Source organism: Podospora bellae-mahoneyi, chromosome 2 (genome assembly GCF_035222275.1).
Source record: "Podospora bellae-mahoneyi strain CBS 112042 chromosome 2, whole genome shotgun sequence".
NCBI classification, from domain to species: Eukaryota; Fungi; Ascomycota; class Sordariomycetes; order Sordariales; family Podosporaceae; genus Podospora; species Podospora bellae-mahoneyi.
In genome coordinates, this window is record NC_085881.1 from 4,108,018 (window position 1) to 4,125,508 (window position 17,491).

General features: G+C 53.1%; 4 protein-coding genes across 4 annotated transcripts; 2 read left to right on the forward strand and 2 right to left on the reverse strand.

The window, feature by feature from the left end:
- The first annotated feature begins 357 nt into the window (after positions 1-357).
- LSK1 (serine/threonine protein kinase, CMGC, CDC2/CDK subfamily) lies at positions 358-6,371 on the forward strand. The gene is made up of 2 exons (XM_062876867.1): positions 358-5,789; positions 5,857-6,371. The coding sequence occupies exons 1-2, from the start codon at positions 2,437-2,439 to the stop codon at positions 6,107-6,109; spliced, it is 3,606 nt and encodes a 1,201-aa protein (XP_062735505.1). The 5' UTR covers positions 358-2,436; the 3' UTR covers positions 6,110-6,371.
- Positions 6,372-6,860: 489 nt separating this feature from the next.
- Positions 6,861-8,270, reverse strand: QC761_211330 (uncharacterized protein; the record flags this gene model as incomplete). Its single annotated transcript, XM_062876868.1, has 1 exon — positions 6,861-8,270. The coding sequence occupies one exon, from the start codon at positions 8,268-8,270 to the stop codon at positions 6,861-6,863; it is 1,410 nt and encodes a 469-aa protein (XP_062735506.1).
- Positions 8,271-8,973: 703 nt separating this feature from the next.
- QC761_211340 (uncharacterized protein) lies at positions 8,974-11,391 on the reverse strand. Its single transcript, XM_062876869.1, has 2 exons — positions 9,645-11,391; positions 8,974-9,580 (listed from the first exon to the last, which is right to left on the reverse strand). Exons 1-2 carry the CDS (start codon positions 9,770-9,772, stop codon positions 9,163-9,165), a joined length of 546 nt encoding a protein of 181 aa, XP_062735507.1. The 5' UTR covers positions 9,773-11,391; the 3' UTR covers positions 8,974-9,162.
- Positions 11,392-11,556: 165 nt separating this feature from the next.
- On the forward strand, positions 11,557-16,390 carry NRP1 (Asparagine-rich protein (ARP protein)). The gene is made up of 4 exons (XM_062876870.1): positions 11,557-12,032; positions 12,119-12,973; positions 13,110-15,848; positions 16,253-16,390. Exons 1-3 carry the CDS (start codon positions 11,868-11,870, stop codon positions 14,037-14,039), a joined length of 1,950 nt encoding a protein of 649 aa, XP_062735508.1. The 5' UTR covers positions 11,557-11,867; the 3' UTR covers positions 14,040-15,848; positions 16,253-16,390.
- The last annotated feature ends 1,101 nt before the right edge of the window (positions 16,391-17,491 follow it).

Sequence of the window (17,491 nt, forward strand, 5' to 3'; positions counted from 1 at the left end):
AAGTAAAACATCAAGACCTCATTCATTTATTTGACTTTGAAAATGCGATGTCCATACCCGTTGATCAATTCTCGATACCTTACTGTACCCAAATATTGAGGATGAAGAAGGCCGCATCCCACACTTGGCTGGAGCCATCTTATTCAATGACCTTACAAAGGAACAACAGTTCTCCAGAACTGAAGCCCAAGTGAAATCTTAGCATTGTCTTTGGTGATGTGCACCTCCGGGTATAGGGTTAGGGTTACTGTCATGTCAGCTGGAAGGGGGTCACGGGGTTTAGTTACGTGGACCGTGCGCTGCAACGGCCTGACTTGGCTGGCGCGCTGGCCAGAGCTGAACTTCCACAAACAATTCCACTCCCCAAAGCACTTCATTCTCCGACCACCAACCGCGACGACTCTCAACGCGGATTCAAGCACACTACGCCATCTTCTATCGAAGCCTTTTTGCATCTCGAAACACTGTTCTATCCGTACGCGTATCTATCATGACGGCGAGATCGGAACCATGGAGAGCCCGCAATTCAAGCTCGGTGCGGGGCTTTGCTCTTCCAGCCGGCAGCTTGGACATCATCAATACCTAACTTGCCAGCACTACGGATTCGACATAGCGGGCGGGACAGGCACCTATTCACTTGCCTCATGGTGAAACATGGCTGGGAAAGAATGATAATGGCCGACATTTGATACTCCGATTTGATTCAACTCTGTTTAAGCGCTTATCATGTCGGATTCCGCTCGACCCTACCCTCCATCCCCCACCCAGTCTGCGACCTCCGACCAGCAGCTTCTGCATCATTACACAACACACCAGCAAGCCAGCGCCCTTCCTGGATCCTCGCCTTGCCGTAGGCCGAGCAGCTACACCATTTTCGTCCAAGGTGGTTGTATGTGACAATCGAAGCAGGGGGATGACCTGGCCACAAATTGAAGTGGGCTGGATGACGCCAAAAGTGACCTACAATCACTGCTTTGGTCCCCACGGTTGATACACTTCATGGCCAACAGTATTTGTGGCTGCTTGCACCGCGTCCTTTTTACAGCACATGAACTACCTACAACACCACGCCACTCCAACGACCTTCTGCGAAGAGCTGGAATATCTGCTTGACAATTGCCCCACGGTCTTGCGAGTATTTGCAGTTTGCCTCGTGGTCCAATCCACGTCATCCATCCCAAGGGTTTTCTGTTTTTATTCAGGCATTGTGCCAGGCACATGAGACTCTCTTGGTTGTACTCCGTATGAACAGGAGGATGTCGTCTCGGAACTCCCGGGCGCGATGCCATGACACCCCGACTTTTCTGATGTTCAACTTTTGCATTCCTTCCGCAGATGTTGCTACCGTACGTTTGGCGTATGGCACAGCACCGACTTGCAAAAGTTACGCCAGGAACAGAGTCCCATACACTAACAGCTTCAGAGAAGCCCAGAATTGGTCCATCACTATGATGGTGGAGGTCAAGGGGGGAAAACCGACTTGTGTGGGAGCACGGTGGAAATCGTAAAGCAAATCTATCTTGCCGTATATAGTTTAGGTGGTCTTGCAGCTTGATGAACAAGTGTTAGCAACAGCCTCAGCATTTAGATGCTGCCTGGGGCTGTTTTTCAAGCTGGGGCCAGGGTCGGTGGGCAGGGATGACAGGTTCTGAGCGGGCTCAAGAAGAGCCTCGATGCCTTCTTTGTAAATGCCCATTCTGGTGGTGCTGAACACAACGCTTGACAGGAAGAGCTCGCCTGGTCTGGCGATGATCCTCTTCGAAGGCAAGAGGAGTCGCAGGGAGTATTTGGGGTCCAACTCCTGGTGTCTGGGAGGACGGGCCCGATGACACGGACAGCGATCTGATCTCTCAGTTTTGGAGAACTTCCACGATGGTGGAGGAGGTCCATGGCGAGAGCTGCCCCTCACCTCAACCTCGAACGCAACCGCACAAGTCCTTGGGCATTTCAATTCAACACCGAACAGGAGCTCGAGGTTGTTGCAATTTCTAACGCATCGCCATTCAGCCACCACCCAGGTCGATCCTAGCCCAAACTAACAGCAATTTGCAAAAAGGCACGCTGCATCTTATCAGCTGCAGGCTCTCGGCAGATACGGACTTGCTTCCAGGTTATCAGCATCTGAGGTTGTTCTGCCAGAGTCGCCGAGTTTGGACAAGGCGAGGCTGTGGTTTCTTTGATGGGATTGGCTGGGAGCGCACACAGCCAGGCAGAGGACGGACGGGACAGACGTTTTTCAGATTTGCAATTGCTCTCTCTGCTCTCCCAGGTCGCTGTCGGTGCTGTGTCTACAGCGGACCTGTAGGCGCTGGCTGGGCTGACAGCTCCGGCCCACAGCGACAACCCCTGTCTCTCGGCTATGGAAAGGCCGCCTTGACCAACTGAAGTCACCCCAACTAACCCAAAGTCAAATATCGAATCCCGTCTCGTGCTGCGATGGACCACCAGCACCAGCACCAGCACAAGCACCAGCAGTCCTCAGCACAGCGTCGGCGTCGAAACTTTGGTCCCCCGCCCAATGGCAGCCACCGTCCTCTCGAACGCCAACAAATCCACCCTCGGGTTGAGCATGATCTCGGCATGACTACTTCACGCAGACCGTCCGAATCCGCCGCCGCCGCTGCCGTGAATCGGTCCTCTGCACCTGCTCGCGAACGAGATAGAGAAAGAGAGCGAGACAGGAAACAGCAACACCAGCAACACCAGCACCAGCACCGCCATCCTCCCTCACCATTGCCGAATCCGAACCTTCCACCACCACCACCGCCGCCGCCACCTCCCCCTCCCCGAGGCCGTTCCCCGCAGTCATCAAAGTCTGAATATCCCCATCGCCGTCGCGACCGGAGCCGCAGCACCGATTACCGCCCCAGTCGTTCCTCTCGCCCATCTCAGCGTTCGCCCCATAGTCGTCGAGACCGTTCCCGCGAGCGTGACCGTGATCGTGGCCGTGACCGCGAACCAGCCCGCTCCCGCGATCGCCATCCACCGGCGGACCGCCACCGTTCACGGGAAAGGTCTTCCAGGTCTAGGAAAGACGCTCGCGATCGTCAGGGTTCTCGCTCTCGCCGGCGTGCATCGCGTTCCCCAGCATCCGTGAAGCGTCCGCGCAGCCCCAGTCCATCATCCATTGGAGGGTCGCAGCCGAAGAAGTCTCGGCGGGACCGTAGTCCAGGAAGGGCAGAGAAGGACGCGCCGAAATCTCTGCCACCAAAGCCCCCACGTCGTGATCCGTCACCAGCATCCCGTGCCCGTCGTTCAAGGTCTCCGGAAGGCCGTGACCATCGGCGGCCAAAGACTAGCAAACGGGCAGGACGGTCAAGGTCACCGAGTGCGTCTCGCCGGCGGAGATCCCGGTCTCGTGGAGCGGAAACTGCTGCGTCCCAATCAACACGTCGACGTAGCAGGTCCCGTCAGCGATCTCCCCGTGCAGAGCACCGACGTCGGTCGGGATCCGGATCGCGCCCTCGTAGTCCAGCTGCGCGGGGTGCTAGGAGGCCCCCTTCTGTTGATACTGGGTCGCACCGCAAGCCCAGCTTCGATCTGAACTCTACTCGGACGCCACACGGAGCCTTACTTCCCGGTTCTCCGCGTGATTCGAGAGCAGCTAACCCTACTAAAAGCGAAGCCCCCACCGACGAGTCTAACAAGACCTCTGGCAAGTTTGATCCATCGTCTGGTTCCAACAGCATCGAGGTCAGCATGGGAACAAGGGGCAATTACCGCGGCGGTTTCAATCCCCAACAACATAACTATCCTCCCCGCGGTGGCTACGGCCAGTCTTCGGGGCAAGGGACACCTGCATCATCCTTTCACGGTTCTCCGCCAGCACAGTCACCGTATGCTGGAAGCGGACGAGGATGGAATGGTGCACAGCAGTTTTCACCGCCAGGGTCAGTCCGGCGCCCCAAGAATGCAGTGCTCGCTAACTCACACGGCAACAGCCAATATTCCCAGCCATATCCACACAACAATTATGGGCCGCCTACCGGTCCTCAGAATCATTATCATTCCAATCAGACACAGACTCCGCCATACGCACCCACAGGCCCAGCATCTCAGTATCCTGCGGGCTCATATCGTGGTGGGCACAGAGGCGGACCTGGGGGGTTCCGGAGTGGTGCATTCGGTGGTGGCCGTGGGGCACCGCGCGGTGGCTTCAAGAGTGCATGGAACTCATCCCACCCCGATGGACGGACCTCGGATCCATCCCACACCAGCAATCATCAGTCTCCAGAGGCTCATGACAAGTCAGAGGCGAAAGATGTGTTGATGCAGGATGCTGATAACCCCTTCAGGCCATCTAAAGAATTGCAGGTTGAAGACGCAAGCAAGGAGGACAAGTCGAAAGATGACAAGATGGCTCCTCCGACAAGCCGTGCTCCGCCGACTGGGCCCCAGTCCCAGACACCCAACAAGTTCAGCTTCAGCATGAAGACTGCGTCAAAGCCGGTCGTGGCGGTTCCACGGCCCGAGATATCGATCAAGTTTAACGCTCCTGCTGCCCCACGAGAGCCCACTGCTGCTTCCAATCCTCTTCAGAGAGCACCCCCTACGAAGCCCGAGCGAGACAGAGAGCGAGAACGGGATAGAGATAGGGATAGGGACAGGGAGAGGGATCGAGATCGAGATAGGGATAGGGACCGAGATAGGGACAGGGACCGAGATAGGGATCGGGATAGAGATAGGGACAGATCCGGATATCCCAGAAATGCTCCCACTGAGCCTGCCTCGGCCCGCTCTCGTCCGAACGACCACCGCAGACCTCACGACCTGCCTAGCAGGCAACCAGATCCCACGCCCAAGACACGCAAAGTGAAGAAGATGATGAAGCGTCTCAAGGAGAAGCCAAAGCTCCCAGAAGATCTGGCGCGGTCCAAGTCGGTGTTCTTCCGCAGACCAGGCAACGAGTCGGTGGTCGGGTCGGGCACATACGGCAAGGTGTTTAAAGGGGTAAACGTCTACACCAAGAAGCTCGTGGCGCTCAAGCGGATCCGTATGGAGGGTGAACGCGACGGTTTTCCCGTCACGGCAGTGCGAGAAATCAAACTTCTCCGCTCGCTCAAGCACACCAATGTGGTTGAGCTGCAAGAAGTCATGGTCGAGTCGAACGAGTGCTTCATGGTGTTTGAGTACCTCTCGCACGACCTGACGGGTCTGCTGAACCACCCCAACTACACCCTGGAGCCGGCTCACAAGAAGCATCTGGCCAGACAGCTGTTTGAGGGGTTGGATTACCTGCACACGAGGGGGGTCCTGCACAGGGACATCAAAGCGGCGAACATCTTGGTTTCTAACGAGGGCGTCTTGAAGCTGGCCGACTTTGGACTGGCGCGGTTCTATGCCAAGCACCACCAGCTTGACTACACCAACCGTGTCATCACCATTTGGTACCGGTCCCCGGAGCTGTTGCTGGGGGAGACGCAGTATGGTCCCGCGGTGGATATCTGGTCTGCGGCGTGCGTGCTGGTGGAGATTTTTACCAAGAGGGCGATTTTTCCTGGGGATGGGAGCGAGATTAATCAGCTGGACAAGATACACTCTGTACTGGGGACGCCGACGAGGTCGGAGTGGCCGGATATTGTGGAGATGCCGTGGTTTGAGCTACTGAGGCCGACGGTGAGGATGGCGAGCCAGTTTGAGGAGAGGTATAAGGGGGTTGTGACGCCGATGGCGTATGAGCTGTTGAGGAGCATGTTTAGGTATGATCCGAAAAAGAGGCCGAGCGCGGGGGAGGTGTTGAGGCATGGGTATTTTACTGAGGAGGAGCCAGAGGCTAGGCAGGCGGTTGAGTATGTCCCCCCCATTTGCAGCGTTTTTTTTTGTGATGGGAGGTTGGTTGCTAAGTATTTGAAACAGGCTGAGAGATGTCCAGGGTGATTGGCATGAATTCGAGAGCAAGGCGTTGAGGAGGGAGAAGGAGAAGAAGGAACGGGAGGAGAAGGATCGGAAGGAGAGGGAGAAGAAGGGGGTTGCCACGGCCAAGGGGGAAAAGGAAAAGGGGGAGAGGAAGAGGCCGATTGAGGGAGGTGGGGATGCTGCGCAGAGGGAGGCGAAGAGGCCGCATGTGGAGGGGGGTTCGGGGTCGGGGTCGGGGTCAAAAGCGAGATGAGCAAGCGGTTAATGCGTAGAGGACGTCATGGTGTACGACTACTACATAAAAGTCAAAATTGGGTGAAATAAAGGGATATACAATCACGGCTGGGAAGGGATGGGGGGTAGCGGGTTGGGTTTTGTATGTGAGTTGCATTATTGTTATGGGTTTATGTGGTCAAGACCAAGCGGAAAGGATGGGGTATGGGGAGATGAGAAAAAGAGAAATGAGATCTTTGTTGATAGAAATCACAATGGATTCAAGCAATGATTGGTGATGGATGGTGTTTGTTTGGATCAATTTGTAGGAGAGGTAAGATGTGCCAAGAATTTACCCCTATCCTTTTTTTTTTTTTTTTTGGATCAGAGTCCCCCCCCTTTTTTTTTTTTTTTTTTTTTTTGTGGTTGAGGAGCCAAGCGGTGCAGTAGGATTGACTGATGCATGGTGAATAACCCAACACCAAATAAGAATGTATAAAAGTTTCTGAGTTACAAAGGCCGCTTGATCACATTTTCCAAAACGAGTTGGCAAAAGGCCATTGCAGATGTCAGTCTATTCCAAAGAAAATCCCTCGGCTTGATTATATCCCATCATCAAATCGTGTGTTTCCCATCCAATCGGTAGTCTACCTAGACCTGGCGCTCTCGAGTATAGATTTCACAAAACACCCCAAGTAAACATGCTGTGTTTCTGTTCTTTTTGTTCTGTAAACTATTGTATCCCTCATGTGCATGTGCTGTTGTCGTCGTTGTTGCTGTCGCCAGTCACGTCACCTCCTCCCCTCCGACGGCACCTTGAGCAACTCCCTCAACCTCCCCTCTGCATTCCTCCTTCCCTGTGGTGTTGATGATGAAGCCGGTGTCTGCCACGGCACCCAGCTCCCAAGCAAATTCCCGCTTGACGATCTCGGGTTTTGGCTGTAATAAGTGTAGTGGCTCTGGTGCCCCTCATGTGGCAGCTCTTCATAATACCGTGGCTGCTGCTGCTGCCACACACCCTCAGTAGCGGTAGTACTAGAGCAAGTCCTAACCCCAATATCACTCCCACTCACCCTCGGCGCCAACACCTCCCCCTTAACCAGCCCCCCCTCACCCTCCATAATCGCATTCGCGAAACTCGCCGACCGTTTCCTCTCCAACCTCTTACTTGACTCCCCACCCTCCTTGCCCTTTCGCCCCTTCTGTTGTTGTCTCATCCCATCTCCCCCTTCAGAGGAACAACTCCGACTACAGCTCATAATAGTCTCCAACCTCCCCTCAGCCAAACTCTTTTTCCCCCTCCTACTCCTCGGTTGTTGTTGTTGTTGTTGTTGTTGTTCCGTCACAAACCCCGCCCCCGACCCATGAGGCGCAACATGAACCTCGTACTGATTCGACAACGAGTACCGACTCCTAGCACAAATCTCCGCTATCCTATCCAAATCAGCACTGATATCACCATGCCGCTGCTGGCCCGCATCCTGAACAAAAGACCTAAACGAAAACGCCTCCAGAGGCGGGAGTTTAGGTTCTTCTTGTCGTCGCTGTTCCCTCCCCCCCCATGTCCAACCCCCCAGCAAGAACCCCGATCGCGGTTTCGACGACGCCGACCCTGACTGGTGTTGTTTCGGCGGCATGGTTGCTGCTGTTGTTTCTTCGGATGACAGTGTTGCTTGCGTAGTGGTGGTAGTGACGTCAAGATTCGAACTACCAGTCGTAGCCACCCCAGAACTCAACACACGACCGCGCCGGCTCCGACGTCGCTGATCCCCCCCACCACCGCTATACGTCCGAACCACCACCGGCCCCGTCGTCGTCGTCGTCTTCAAACTCCCCTGCTCACTACCCCCGCTCTCCACAGCCGAAGGGAACCTGTTGCTCAACCTCCTCAGCGCAGTCGCCGTGGTGCTGTTCTTCCCACTACTACCAACCGGTCTTCCCTCCGCCCTGGCCCCGTCAACAAAAGACGACGGGTCACTGCTAGAAGAGAACAAAACCCCAGTCACAAACCCCAACGGGAACGACCTCCTTCTTTTGGATTTGGTAGTAGTAGTAGTAGCAGTAGTAGTTGTTGTTGTTGTTATGGCCGAGTTAAGATCGACTGCCACCTCAGGGTTGGAGGAAGATGAGGACTGCGGTGATAATTCAGAGGAATCAGATCCCCCCGGGGGGCCATCCGCCCTATTATTGTACACATCCATCCTCTATGCACCCAAGACCAGCAGCAACTTCTTTCTGCTACTTAAACGAAACGGGTAGCTTTACTTCTCTGCAGCTGCACCATGCAGGTGCCGTGGTATCAGGGAGCGCGCGCGCGCGCAGGCGCCGAACGAAACAAAGGGAAAAGGAAAAAAAACAAGGAGCAATAGAGGAGACGTGGTCGTGAATGTAGGGAGGCCCGAAGGTGTCGTGGACGCGGAACAGATTGACGGGGATGGGGGGTGCACGGCACAGGGAGAAAATGGGGAGGGGCAAGTAGGAAAAGCCCTATCCCGTCCACTTGATTCGATCGATCAGAAACCGCAAAAGAAGCTCACTGGCTGCCGTCATTGGATGACAGCAGGCGGCCTTGTATGCAAGCAGTCGTGGCTGTCGTTCAAAGGTCTGTGGTCAAGGTCGACTGCAGTGGGAGCATGCACCATCATCTAAGCGGGGTTGAACAAGAGGGTTGTGGCCCAAGCTTTCGGGAAACAGGGTCCACTCAGCCCAACCTCACCCTCCTTGGAGAACATCACACAAGCACAGGAACAGATAGCAAACACAAGGGTGAGATAGCGCTAAGAGCGCCTATCTCGTGCTCGAGTAATTCTGAGCACTCTCAATTGTTGAGCTTTTCCTGTGTTTTCTGTGGTGCGAGGCGGCCACCAGCCAACTCAAAAAAAAAAAAAAAAAAAAAAAAAAAGCACACTTCAGCCCAGTTCAGTCATCAAACCAGATAGCAAAAAATGTGTTTGATTAGCCATGTCCTGTTGTAACCAGAGATACCCAAAAGAATACTTAGGTTGCCCAACACTACTCCACCATGCCCTCTTTTGACTCTTTCCAAGCAGTCTCTCGTCACTGATCACCCCTTTATCCCTTCAATGGGAATATCTAGGCCTTCGCCTGTGGAGAAGCGCCGTCATTCTTGTCAAGAAGTGGAAGCGGCGACATTGCCGGGGTTGGCTCCGAAGCTGCGGCTTGGGTGGTTGTTTTCTGCGAGGGTTTTGTCGAAGGACCAGATGTCGAGACTGGGGTTGATATAGCAGACGGTGTTGAGGTCTGTTCGGCAGCAAGCTTCTGCTCTTGGGCTGGCTTCTCCTGCACGGCCGGATTGCTCCGATGGGGTTGTACCTCTTTGGTGGAAGTCCTGGGGGTTGGAAGGCTTGCGGTGCTCCGGTTTCGAGTGCTGATTCGCTGAAGCTTATCGCAAAATACAAACGGACGTCCGCCGTCGATTGGCTTCAGAAGCTTCTTGTTGTCCAGATACACATATACGAGGTACCAGAGGTGCAAGTAGGCGGGGATCACGCTATGTGGGTGGACCATCAGTTGACCGACCGGGTTTTGGTCCATAAATGGAGCGTATCTCGTACCCAAAAATGAGGAGACAGAGGTTGATACACACATCAGTTCCACACCCTGTTAAGAGCGCCACACCGAGAGGAGGGAAGAAAAATCCGAGGAAAAGGGCGAAGAATGCGGTACCGTCGAAACCTGCCATGGTGAGATTGTCTTGGCGGAGCTGCAGTGGTAGGACAAGGCTGACGATAGTGATGTTGAGCTTGAGGATGGTGGGGAGAATCCAAATGGTACATCGGTAAGTTCCAGATCCCTTTTGGTCAGATAAGATCCCCTTCCACCTCCCAAGCGGGAAGCGCCTTCCATGCCGTGCGGCATTGAGGTGAATACCTATGCCAAGTTAGCCAGCGAATTGAAGTGGCAGAAGTAACTTCCACCTTGAACTTGAAATGGCCTGTTGTTGGTGTTGGCGGAAGGAGCACACCACCCGGGTGAACAAGTGAACTCCCGGCTCGGCAGGAGCTATCCGTATAGTACAGTCCCGATCCCGAACCCGACCATGTGGAGAAAGCCGGTGCCGGGGTGTGGGCTCGGAATGAAATGACGGCTCGCCTAACTCCCCGTCGGCAGGTTGAAAGGGGGCCGCAGCCGGGGAGCCTTCCACAGCTCCCCCCTCCACCCCTGGAGAACCGATGCTGCAGGACCCAGGGGCAAATCACCGTCAACATCGTCATCTGATGCTCCTGCTGTAATCTCGTAGGCAGTAGGGGGCAAAAGAAAAAAAGAAAAAAATAGCTGTAAGTGCCTGGCTGAAGCCACGAACACCTCAAAACTCTGGAAATCCCCTCTGAAATCATTGATGGCGTTTGGCTGCACATTGGCTTCGACTGAGACTCCGCAGTTTTACTTACCCATCACGCAGCTATCGCTCAGGCTCAGGCCGCGTGACTCCAACACAGTGCCTGCCGATGACGCATATCGCGGACTCGGGCATCAATCGCAACTCCATTGCTGATACGAGTGAGCTTTTTAAGACGTGATGCAAAAATCGCCAACAAAGTGACAAAGCGCAAGGAGAACTCTAAATAATGGACACCAACATATTGTTAGCACACCAAAGAAATGACGCATTGGACTTTCTGAGTGGGAGGAGACGCGGTCCTGAACAAGCTTCATCAGCCTCGCATGATAAGCGTGATGCTTCCTCCACCAGCAAGCACAAAACGAGGTCCCGTGGAGAGCATCAATTGATGTTGGGAATTTAGGCGTTGCTTTAACTGGGCCTATCACCATAGTGTCCACCCTCTCTTGCCAAAGCCCAGGCTTTCTTATAGAGAAGTGTCAACCCATCCCTCTACCCCTCTTCGACAGAGTCTGTTACAGTCTGGTGTTTTCGCGAAACGAACCGTAAGCTAAACTGGGCTCCGACTCGGCGCGATCACATCAGCACCTTGGGGACGAGGCAACTGTCCGATATCTAGCTAGGTGGCAGTTACTGAGGTTCTCAAGGTGCTGCCCCGATCTGTCCCTTGTTCGCGCTCACACTCACGCTCACGCAAACTTACAAATCGGAACGAACCTTCAAGACAATCAGCACTAGACGACAACTTGGAAGCGGTCAGTATCCACAACATTCATTGCCCTGTTGTTGAGACGGTTGAGACTCTATAACAAGTGGATTTGGGTGATGAGTTGACCGGGATGCATCCGTCACTTTTTACCAAAAGGGTATCCTATTATTTCTCCCTATCGTTTCCACCCATACCGAACCTGAATCCTCCCTGAATCTTATGGCCCTCTCCCCGCTGCCATCATCCTTCCCCCACAGACCCTACTCTGCTTTTTTTTTCAGCTGAATTTGTACGATGGCAGGTACAAGATGTGCAAAAATTATACAAGAAAGGTCAGTTGGCGAGATGTGCTGGGTGATGGATGGTGCACACGCAGTTTGTCAGTTGGCACTGCCAGCAGCCAGCCAGCGTCCCAGCGCTGCCCCCCTGCGGAGTCCACCGTGGGTGCGGGCATGGAGTGGGTCGTTGGACTCGGCAACTCCCTTCTGCTGGTCCGCGACCTTGGACATTGAAAAAGCCACCGCCGTTCGTTTGCTGCTCCCCTTTGAAGCTTGCCATCCACGACACCTCATCAGCAGCAGCAGGAGGAAGCCACTGTCGTCACAACCCAATCATCAGCTTAATTAACACCCTTATCAGCAATTAGGTTTCGCTGCCGCCGCCACTTTAAATTATCCCCATCGCGCTGTTCGAGTTACGAGCTCGACCACGCCTGTCCTCGGAGACATGGCTACTCCCCAACAAACCCCCCCTTTCAGAACCGACCGATACGTCGTGATCCACGTCGCCACCACTTGCGACGAGCATGGTGTCTATGTCACCAAGGACTCGGCCGAGGTCATCGAGCTCGGCTGGATCCTGCTCGACGCCAACAGCATCGACCTTCACGAGGTGGGCCAAACTCCCCAAACCCAACAGCCCCTGAGGAAAAAAAAAAAAAAAAACCATGTTTCTAACCCGTTGCTCCTGCCCGTCAGCTTCACCGCGAAAGCGTCCTTGTCAAGCCTGTCAACACCCCCATCACCCCCCTTTGCAGTGAGTTTCCGCCATTCTCGTCCCGCCGATGCTCAATTGCTATCTCGGCCGCCTTGATCAACTTTGCTTTGCTGACCGTCTGTCTGCTAGCGAGCCTGACCACTCTCACATGGGAACACGTCCGGAATGCGGGCACTTTCCGGGATGCCATCAACCGTTTCGACGCCTTTGCCTCCGAACACCTGCTCTCGAATGACCTTGACTTCGTTTTCGTCACGCTCGAAGCTTGGGACCTGCGCGTTCAGCTTCCCCGTGAGGCCCGTGACAAGTCCGTTGTGCTGCCCCCCTATCTTCAACACTCGCGCACCTTTGAGCTCCGGACCGAATATCAGAGATGGCAGCAGCACCATCCCGAGTCTCTTCCATTCGGCCCCTCGTCTCTGGCCAACATTTGTGCTGCCTTGGAAGTCGAGCCTGTCCAGAATAGTGCCCCGATCAAGCACAACCTCCCCTTCCACCTCCAGGCACTGGCCCCTGCCTCCCCTCGTCGCGCCATGGACGAGGCTGTGACTCTCACTCGTGTGCTGAGGGGTCTGATCAAAAAGTCCCAGCCAGCCCACGAGCACCCTGGTGTTCTCAGCCAGCCCATGGATGCTCGTACCGACGTCCGGGCTTTCCTTTCGGAACGGAGTAAGATCCTCCACATGTCAGGCCTGCCCCACGACACCACACAGAGCGAGCTGGAAAGTTGGTTTACTCAATTTGGCGGTCGTCCCATCGCTTTCTGGACTCTGCGTACCCCTGAGCAGTCCAAGCCCACTGGCAGCGGCTTCGCCGTGTTTTCTTCCCACGAGGAGGTAAGTCACCGCTTGTTTCTATGGAGCTCCCAACATCACCCACACCGCCCAGTGGCCCATTCCCCCCTGTGACCCACTATGATGCGCTATGTCTTTGTTGATTCGCTCTAACTGGGGAAAAAAAAAAAAAAAACAGGCTGCCGAAAGTCTGTGCATGAACGGCCGTGCATTGAATGAAAAGGCCATCGAAGTCTCTCCCAGCTCTAGTCGCGTTCTGGACAAGGCGGCCAACATCCTCATGCCATTCCCACCCAGCAAGAACAGGCCTCGGCCCGGCGACTGGACCTGCCCGTCATGCGGCTTCTCCAACTTCCAAAGACGCACGGCGTGCTTCCGTTGCTCGTTCCCTGCCGTTAGCACTGGTCCCACCGGCGAAATGGGCTATGGGTATGGATATGGCCCCCCGGCCATGATGGGCCCTCCCCCTCACCACATTGGCCATCACGGACACGGTGGCGGACACGGCGGTGGCCGCATGGGCGGCTCTGGTGTCGTTCCTTTCCGGGCCGGCGACTGGAAGTGTGGCAACGAGGTTTGCGGTTACCACAACTTTGCCAAGAACCAAAACTGCCTTCGGTGTGGTGCTGGCCGCGCCACGGCTGCTGTGGTAGCTGACTCTGGATATCCTTCCCCGATGGATGCCGGGTCTTCGTACAACATGGGACACGGCTCGATCGGCTCTGCCCCCGGCCCTGGTTCGTTTGCTGGCCCTGGTGGTTTTGGCTCCGGCGCAGGCTACGGTCAGCACTTTGCTGGCCCCCAGAGCACGTACGCTCTTCCCTCTGGCATTGGTGGCGGCGCTGCCCCGTATCCTCCTTTGAACACTCACTTTGGACCCGCCCCTGGGTCTCACTCGGCTGGTCCCTTTGACAGCCGTGCTGTGGAGACGGCCTTCCAATCCGCTGGCAACGGGCCCGCTTCTGCCGGTCCTGGCAACAACTTCTACGGACAAAACGAAAATGACCCCTTCGCTTTCCTTTCCTCGGGCATGAACAACCTTTCGGTCAGCAACCAGGATGCCCGTCAGAATGGCGGCTCGGTGCCTCCCAACAAGTCCCCAGCCTAAGGATAAGGGGGACTGAGATTGGCGCCGGAGTCCGGGAAACATTTCAACACTTGTTTTTTAGGGGTCTGTGGTGGGCTTTTTTTTGGAAGGCTGTACTTTGGAGGTTTGGAGGCGGGTTACTACTACTGGGTTTGTGCGGGTGGCGGCGGCGGCGGCGGTTGGTAAAAAGTTGCAATGGGATGGAAAGACAAAAGAACAATGCCATGCTCACAGGGCGTCACCGGGACGGAGTTTTTCAGGACCGACAAACACACAGCAGCTGGGACCTCTCCATATTCCCCGTTTACACATGGGAATCAATACGCCCCTGACAAGAATTTCATTCAAAGCTCGATAATACACCATGGTTCAAGGTTCGGGACATGCGGGATGGGCTATACAGGACAGGTGGGCGTGCATAGCGAGGCGTGGACAGGGTATATGGTCACATTTCTCCAAGGTCAGTGGTACCGGACCTGAGACTTGTTCCTTTTCTGTGTGTTTCCAAGCTCGCTTTTCCCTTCAACGCTTTCTGCGTTTTTTGTTTGATTCGCAGTTGCTTTCTTTCTTTCTTTCTTTGTTTGTTTCTTTCTTTCTCTGCCTTATCTGCTGCGTATTTCAAGTCACTCATTTCTGCGGTGGAATCAAAATACATTTTTATGGCTGGCTGGCTGGACGGGGAAGGGGACGGGTACGGGGGGAGGCGAAGGGTGTTGGCTTTGGGACTGGGGTCTGGGTTGGTCGGTAGGAAGGGATGGGAAGCGTAACCGGACAGCGAAAGGGGTACGGTTGGGGTGTTTTCTTTCTTCTTGTTTGTGCCCATGTTGTGTGTCTAAATTTACTACTTGAGAATTGTTGTTATCTCTGTTCTGGTTCGTTCTTGTTGTTCTACCCACCTTATGCATCTCACAATTTCCACATACCTGCTCCTCGAGAATCTCAACCTACCTCAAGTCAACTCAACCAACTACACCTCACATATATCGGGTCACTCACCTTCTGCTGTTCAATTGTTATACATACCTTGTACCCTACTACTTGCTTCCGTTTTGATGCCAGTGTTTGTTTGCTTGTGTCAACCCTCGAATTTGTGGGTTTTTTTTGGACGATTTTTTTTGGACGATAGATTGCTTTGCTGACTGAACGAGGCATGAAGTGGGGAGCATGATGAAAAAAACGTTCTGATGCGATTTATGATGACTATCCTATGAAAAAAAAACCCTATAAAATTAAAAAAAAAAAATAAAAAAAAATAAAAAAAAAGGAAAAGAAAAGAAAAAGGGCCGGAGCCCAATGCAAGAAAAGCGAACAGTGGGCAAGGCTACTGTCAAGACGACAAAATGTACGCATGTGACGAGACCTAGAATAGCGCCCGAACGAGTGGCGTCGATGCGATTCATAATTGTCTCACTGGAGAATATGGCTATACTAGCACATGCGTAACTTTTGCCGTTTTGACAGTCGGCAAAGCCATTGTTCCCTTTTCTTGCCTTGGACTCCGGCCTTTTTTTTTTTTATAAAAAATATAAAAATTATTCATCATGGCTATATGCTAGGCCGGGGCATAGCGTGGCGCCAGTTCTTTCTTCTCAGCTGTTTGGCTGCAGACCAAGCTGCGTGTTATGAGACACTTTTGGAGATTTGTGTCAAGGTGACCAAATGGGTGATGGAGGTGGTTCAACAGAGGAGCGGGCATGGGTTTGTGAGGGTTTTTAAAAAGGTGGCTGGCTGGCTCATTCAACCCAAGATTGTGTCATATTGGTTTTTTGATAGGGCTGGTGAATCAACCTTCTGACCCTGGGATATGGAGTTGTTGAGCGATGTTTCACTGTGAGTATGATGATGATGTTTGGGATTTGGGTGTTTTTGGCATTGGTTTGGGCATGGCTAGGCGACAGGATACCCCTTTGGCAAATTAACTTATTAACTCACTAACTATTTGGACTGTTTTGGTCCCTTTACACAACGGTCCATTGACACATTTCTCATTTACACATGAACGACACTCTACTCATTCTCATCACTCACTCACTACCCACAACTCCTTCTTCTTCTTCTTCTTCTTCTTCTTCTTCTTCTTCTTCTTCTTCTTCTTCTTCTTCTCTCACTTACCATCAACATTCATTCACACATACTCTCTCTCTCTTTCTCTTCATCATCAACCTTCTGCACAGAGCAAAACAATCCCAATAATGCATTTCTAAAAAAAGCTAACTTACAACAAACCGCGTTAGTTGATTCTCTTTCTCTCTCTCGCGCGCGCTCTCGCTCTCACCTACCTATTCGACTTTCATACATACATCATAGATTCAGCGTACCTACCTACGATGGGCAATCTCTTTGCATAATGATGATTGCAATTATAATTACATCACTGTTCAATACCTTGCTTGTTGCTCCCGTGGAGAAACATATATCACACACATCATGTCCTGCTTAGTTGTAACTATATCATTGAACGAGATACCCCTTGGTTTGTTTGCTTTGGATTGCACTACACCCTTGACAGCAAATCCCGTGTTAGGGAGACAAATATCTGCTTTCAGGGGCGGGAAACTTGGATTCTTCTTCTTTTTTTTTTCTTTTTTTTTTGTCTCTTCTTGTCTCCCCTCTCACTGGGATGGTACACCAAGGACTTTTTCGTCCGTGTACCCGGAGGAGGTACGGGTACATACATACATGAACAGATATCACTTGTTTAAATAATCAACACACTTCATATACGAAACATTGTTTAGAAAATAAATAAGCAAGAAAAACAAGAAAGAAAGAAAAATTAAATGGAAGAAACAAGAATATATTTTCACTCACCTACCTGGAGATTACAACCTTTTCTTGCTTACCCACTCCCTAACAGAGAGAACAAAGACCCTCACTCACTCCCTCACTCACTCCCTCACTCACTCCCTCACTCACTCCCTCACTCACTCACCTACCTACCTACCTCCATAACACCTACCTACCTAGCGAGCATCCTCAACCCCCGGCCCCGTCCCGTTTCATCCCCTGTCTCACCCCCCATAAGGCTTCGTAAAGCAATAATCCCTCATCTCACACCCCCCCTTCGTCTAAACACCCTACTAACCACTTGCTGACACTGGGGGTTGCTGCACGCAAGATCCTCCCGTCTGGCGTCGTGTTCCCCGCCGCAGAATGCAGCAGGTCCAGGTCGTCACATAAACGGTGACGGGTATTTTCGCGAGGTCAGTGTTGTGGTCTGCAGGTATTAGTTGGTGGTGATGGTGATTGATGGTGATGAGAGAGAGGAGTAAAAGAGAAGCGAGGGACAGGGGGTTGTTAAATACAACATCCAGGGGGAGAGTGACATGGAGAGAGTGATGATAACTATAGCGTTGTCTCTTGAGATGGGAACAACGCCATTGTCCCCTTGAATTTCTGTACAATTTCCTACCTACTTTACTCGCTTCGCAAGGGCAATAACATGCCGTTAGAGCGGTTGAAAGGAAGCCACA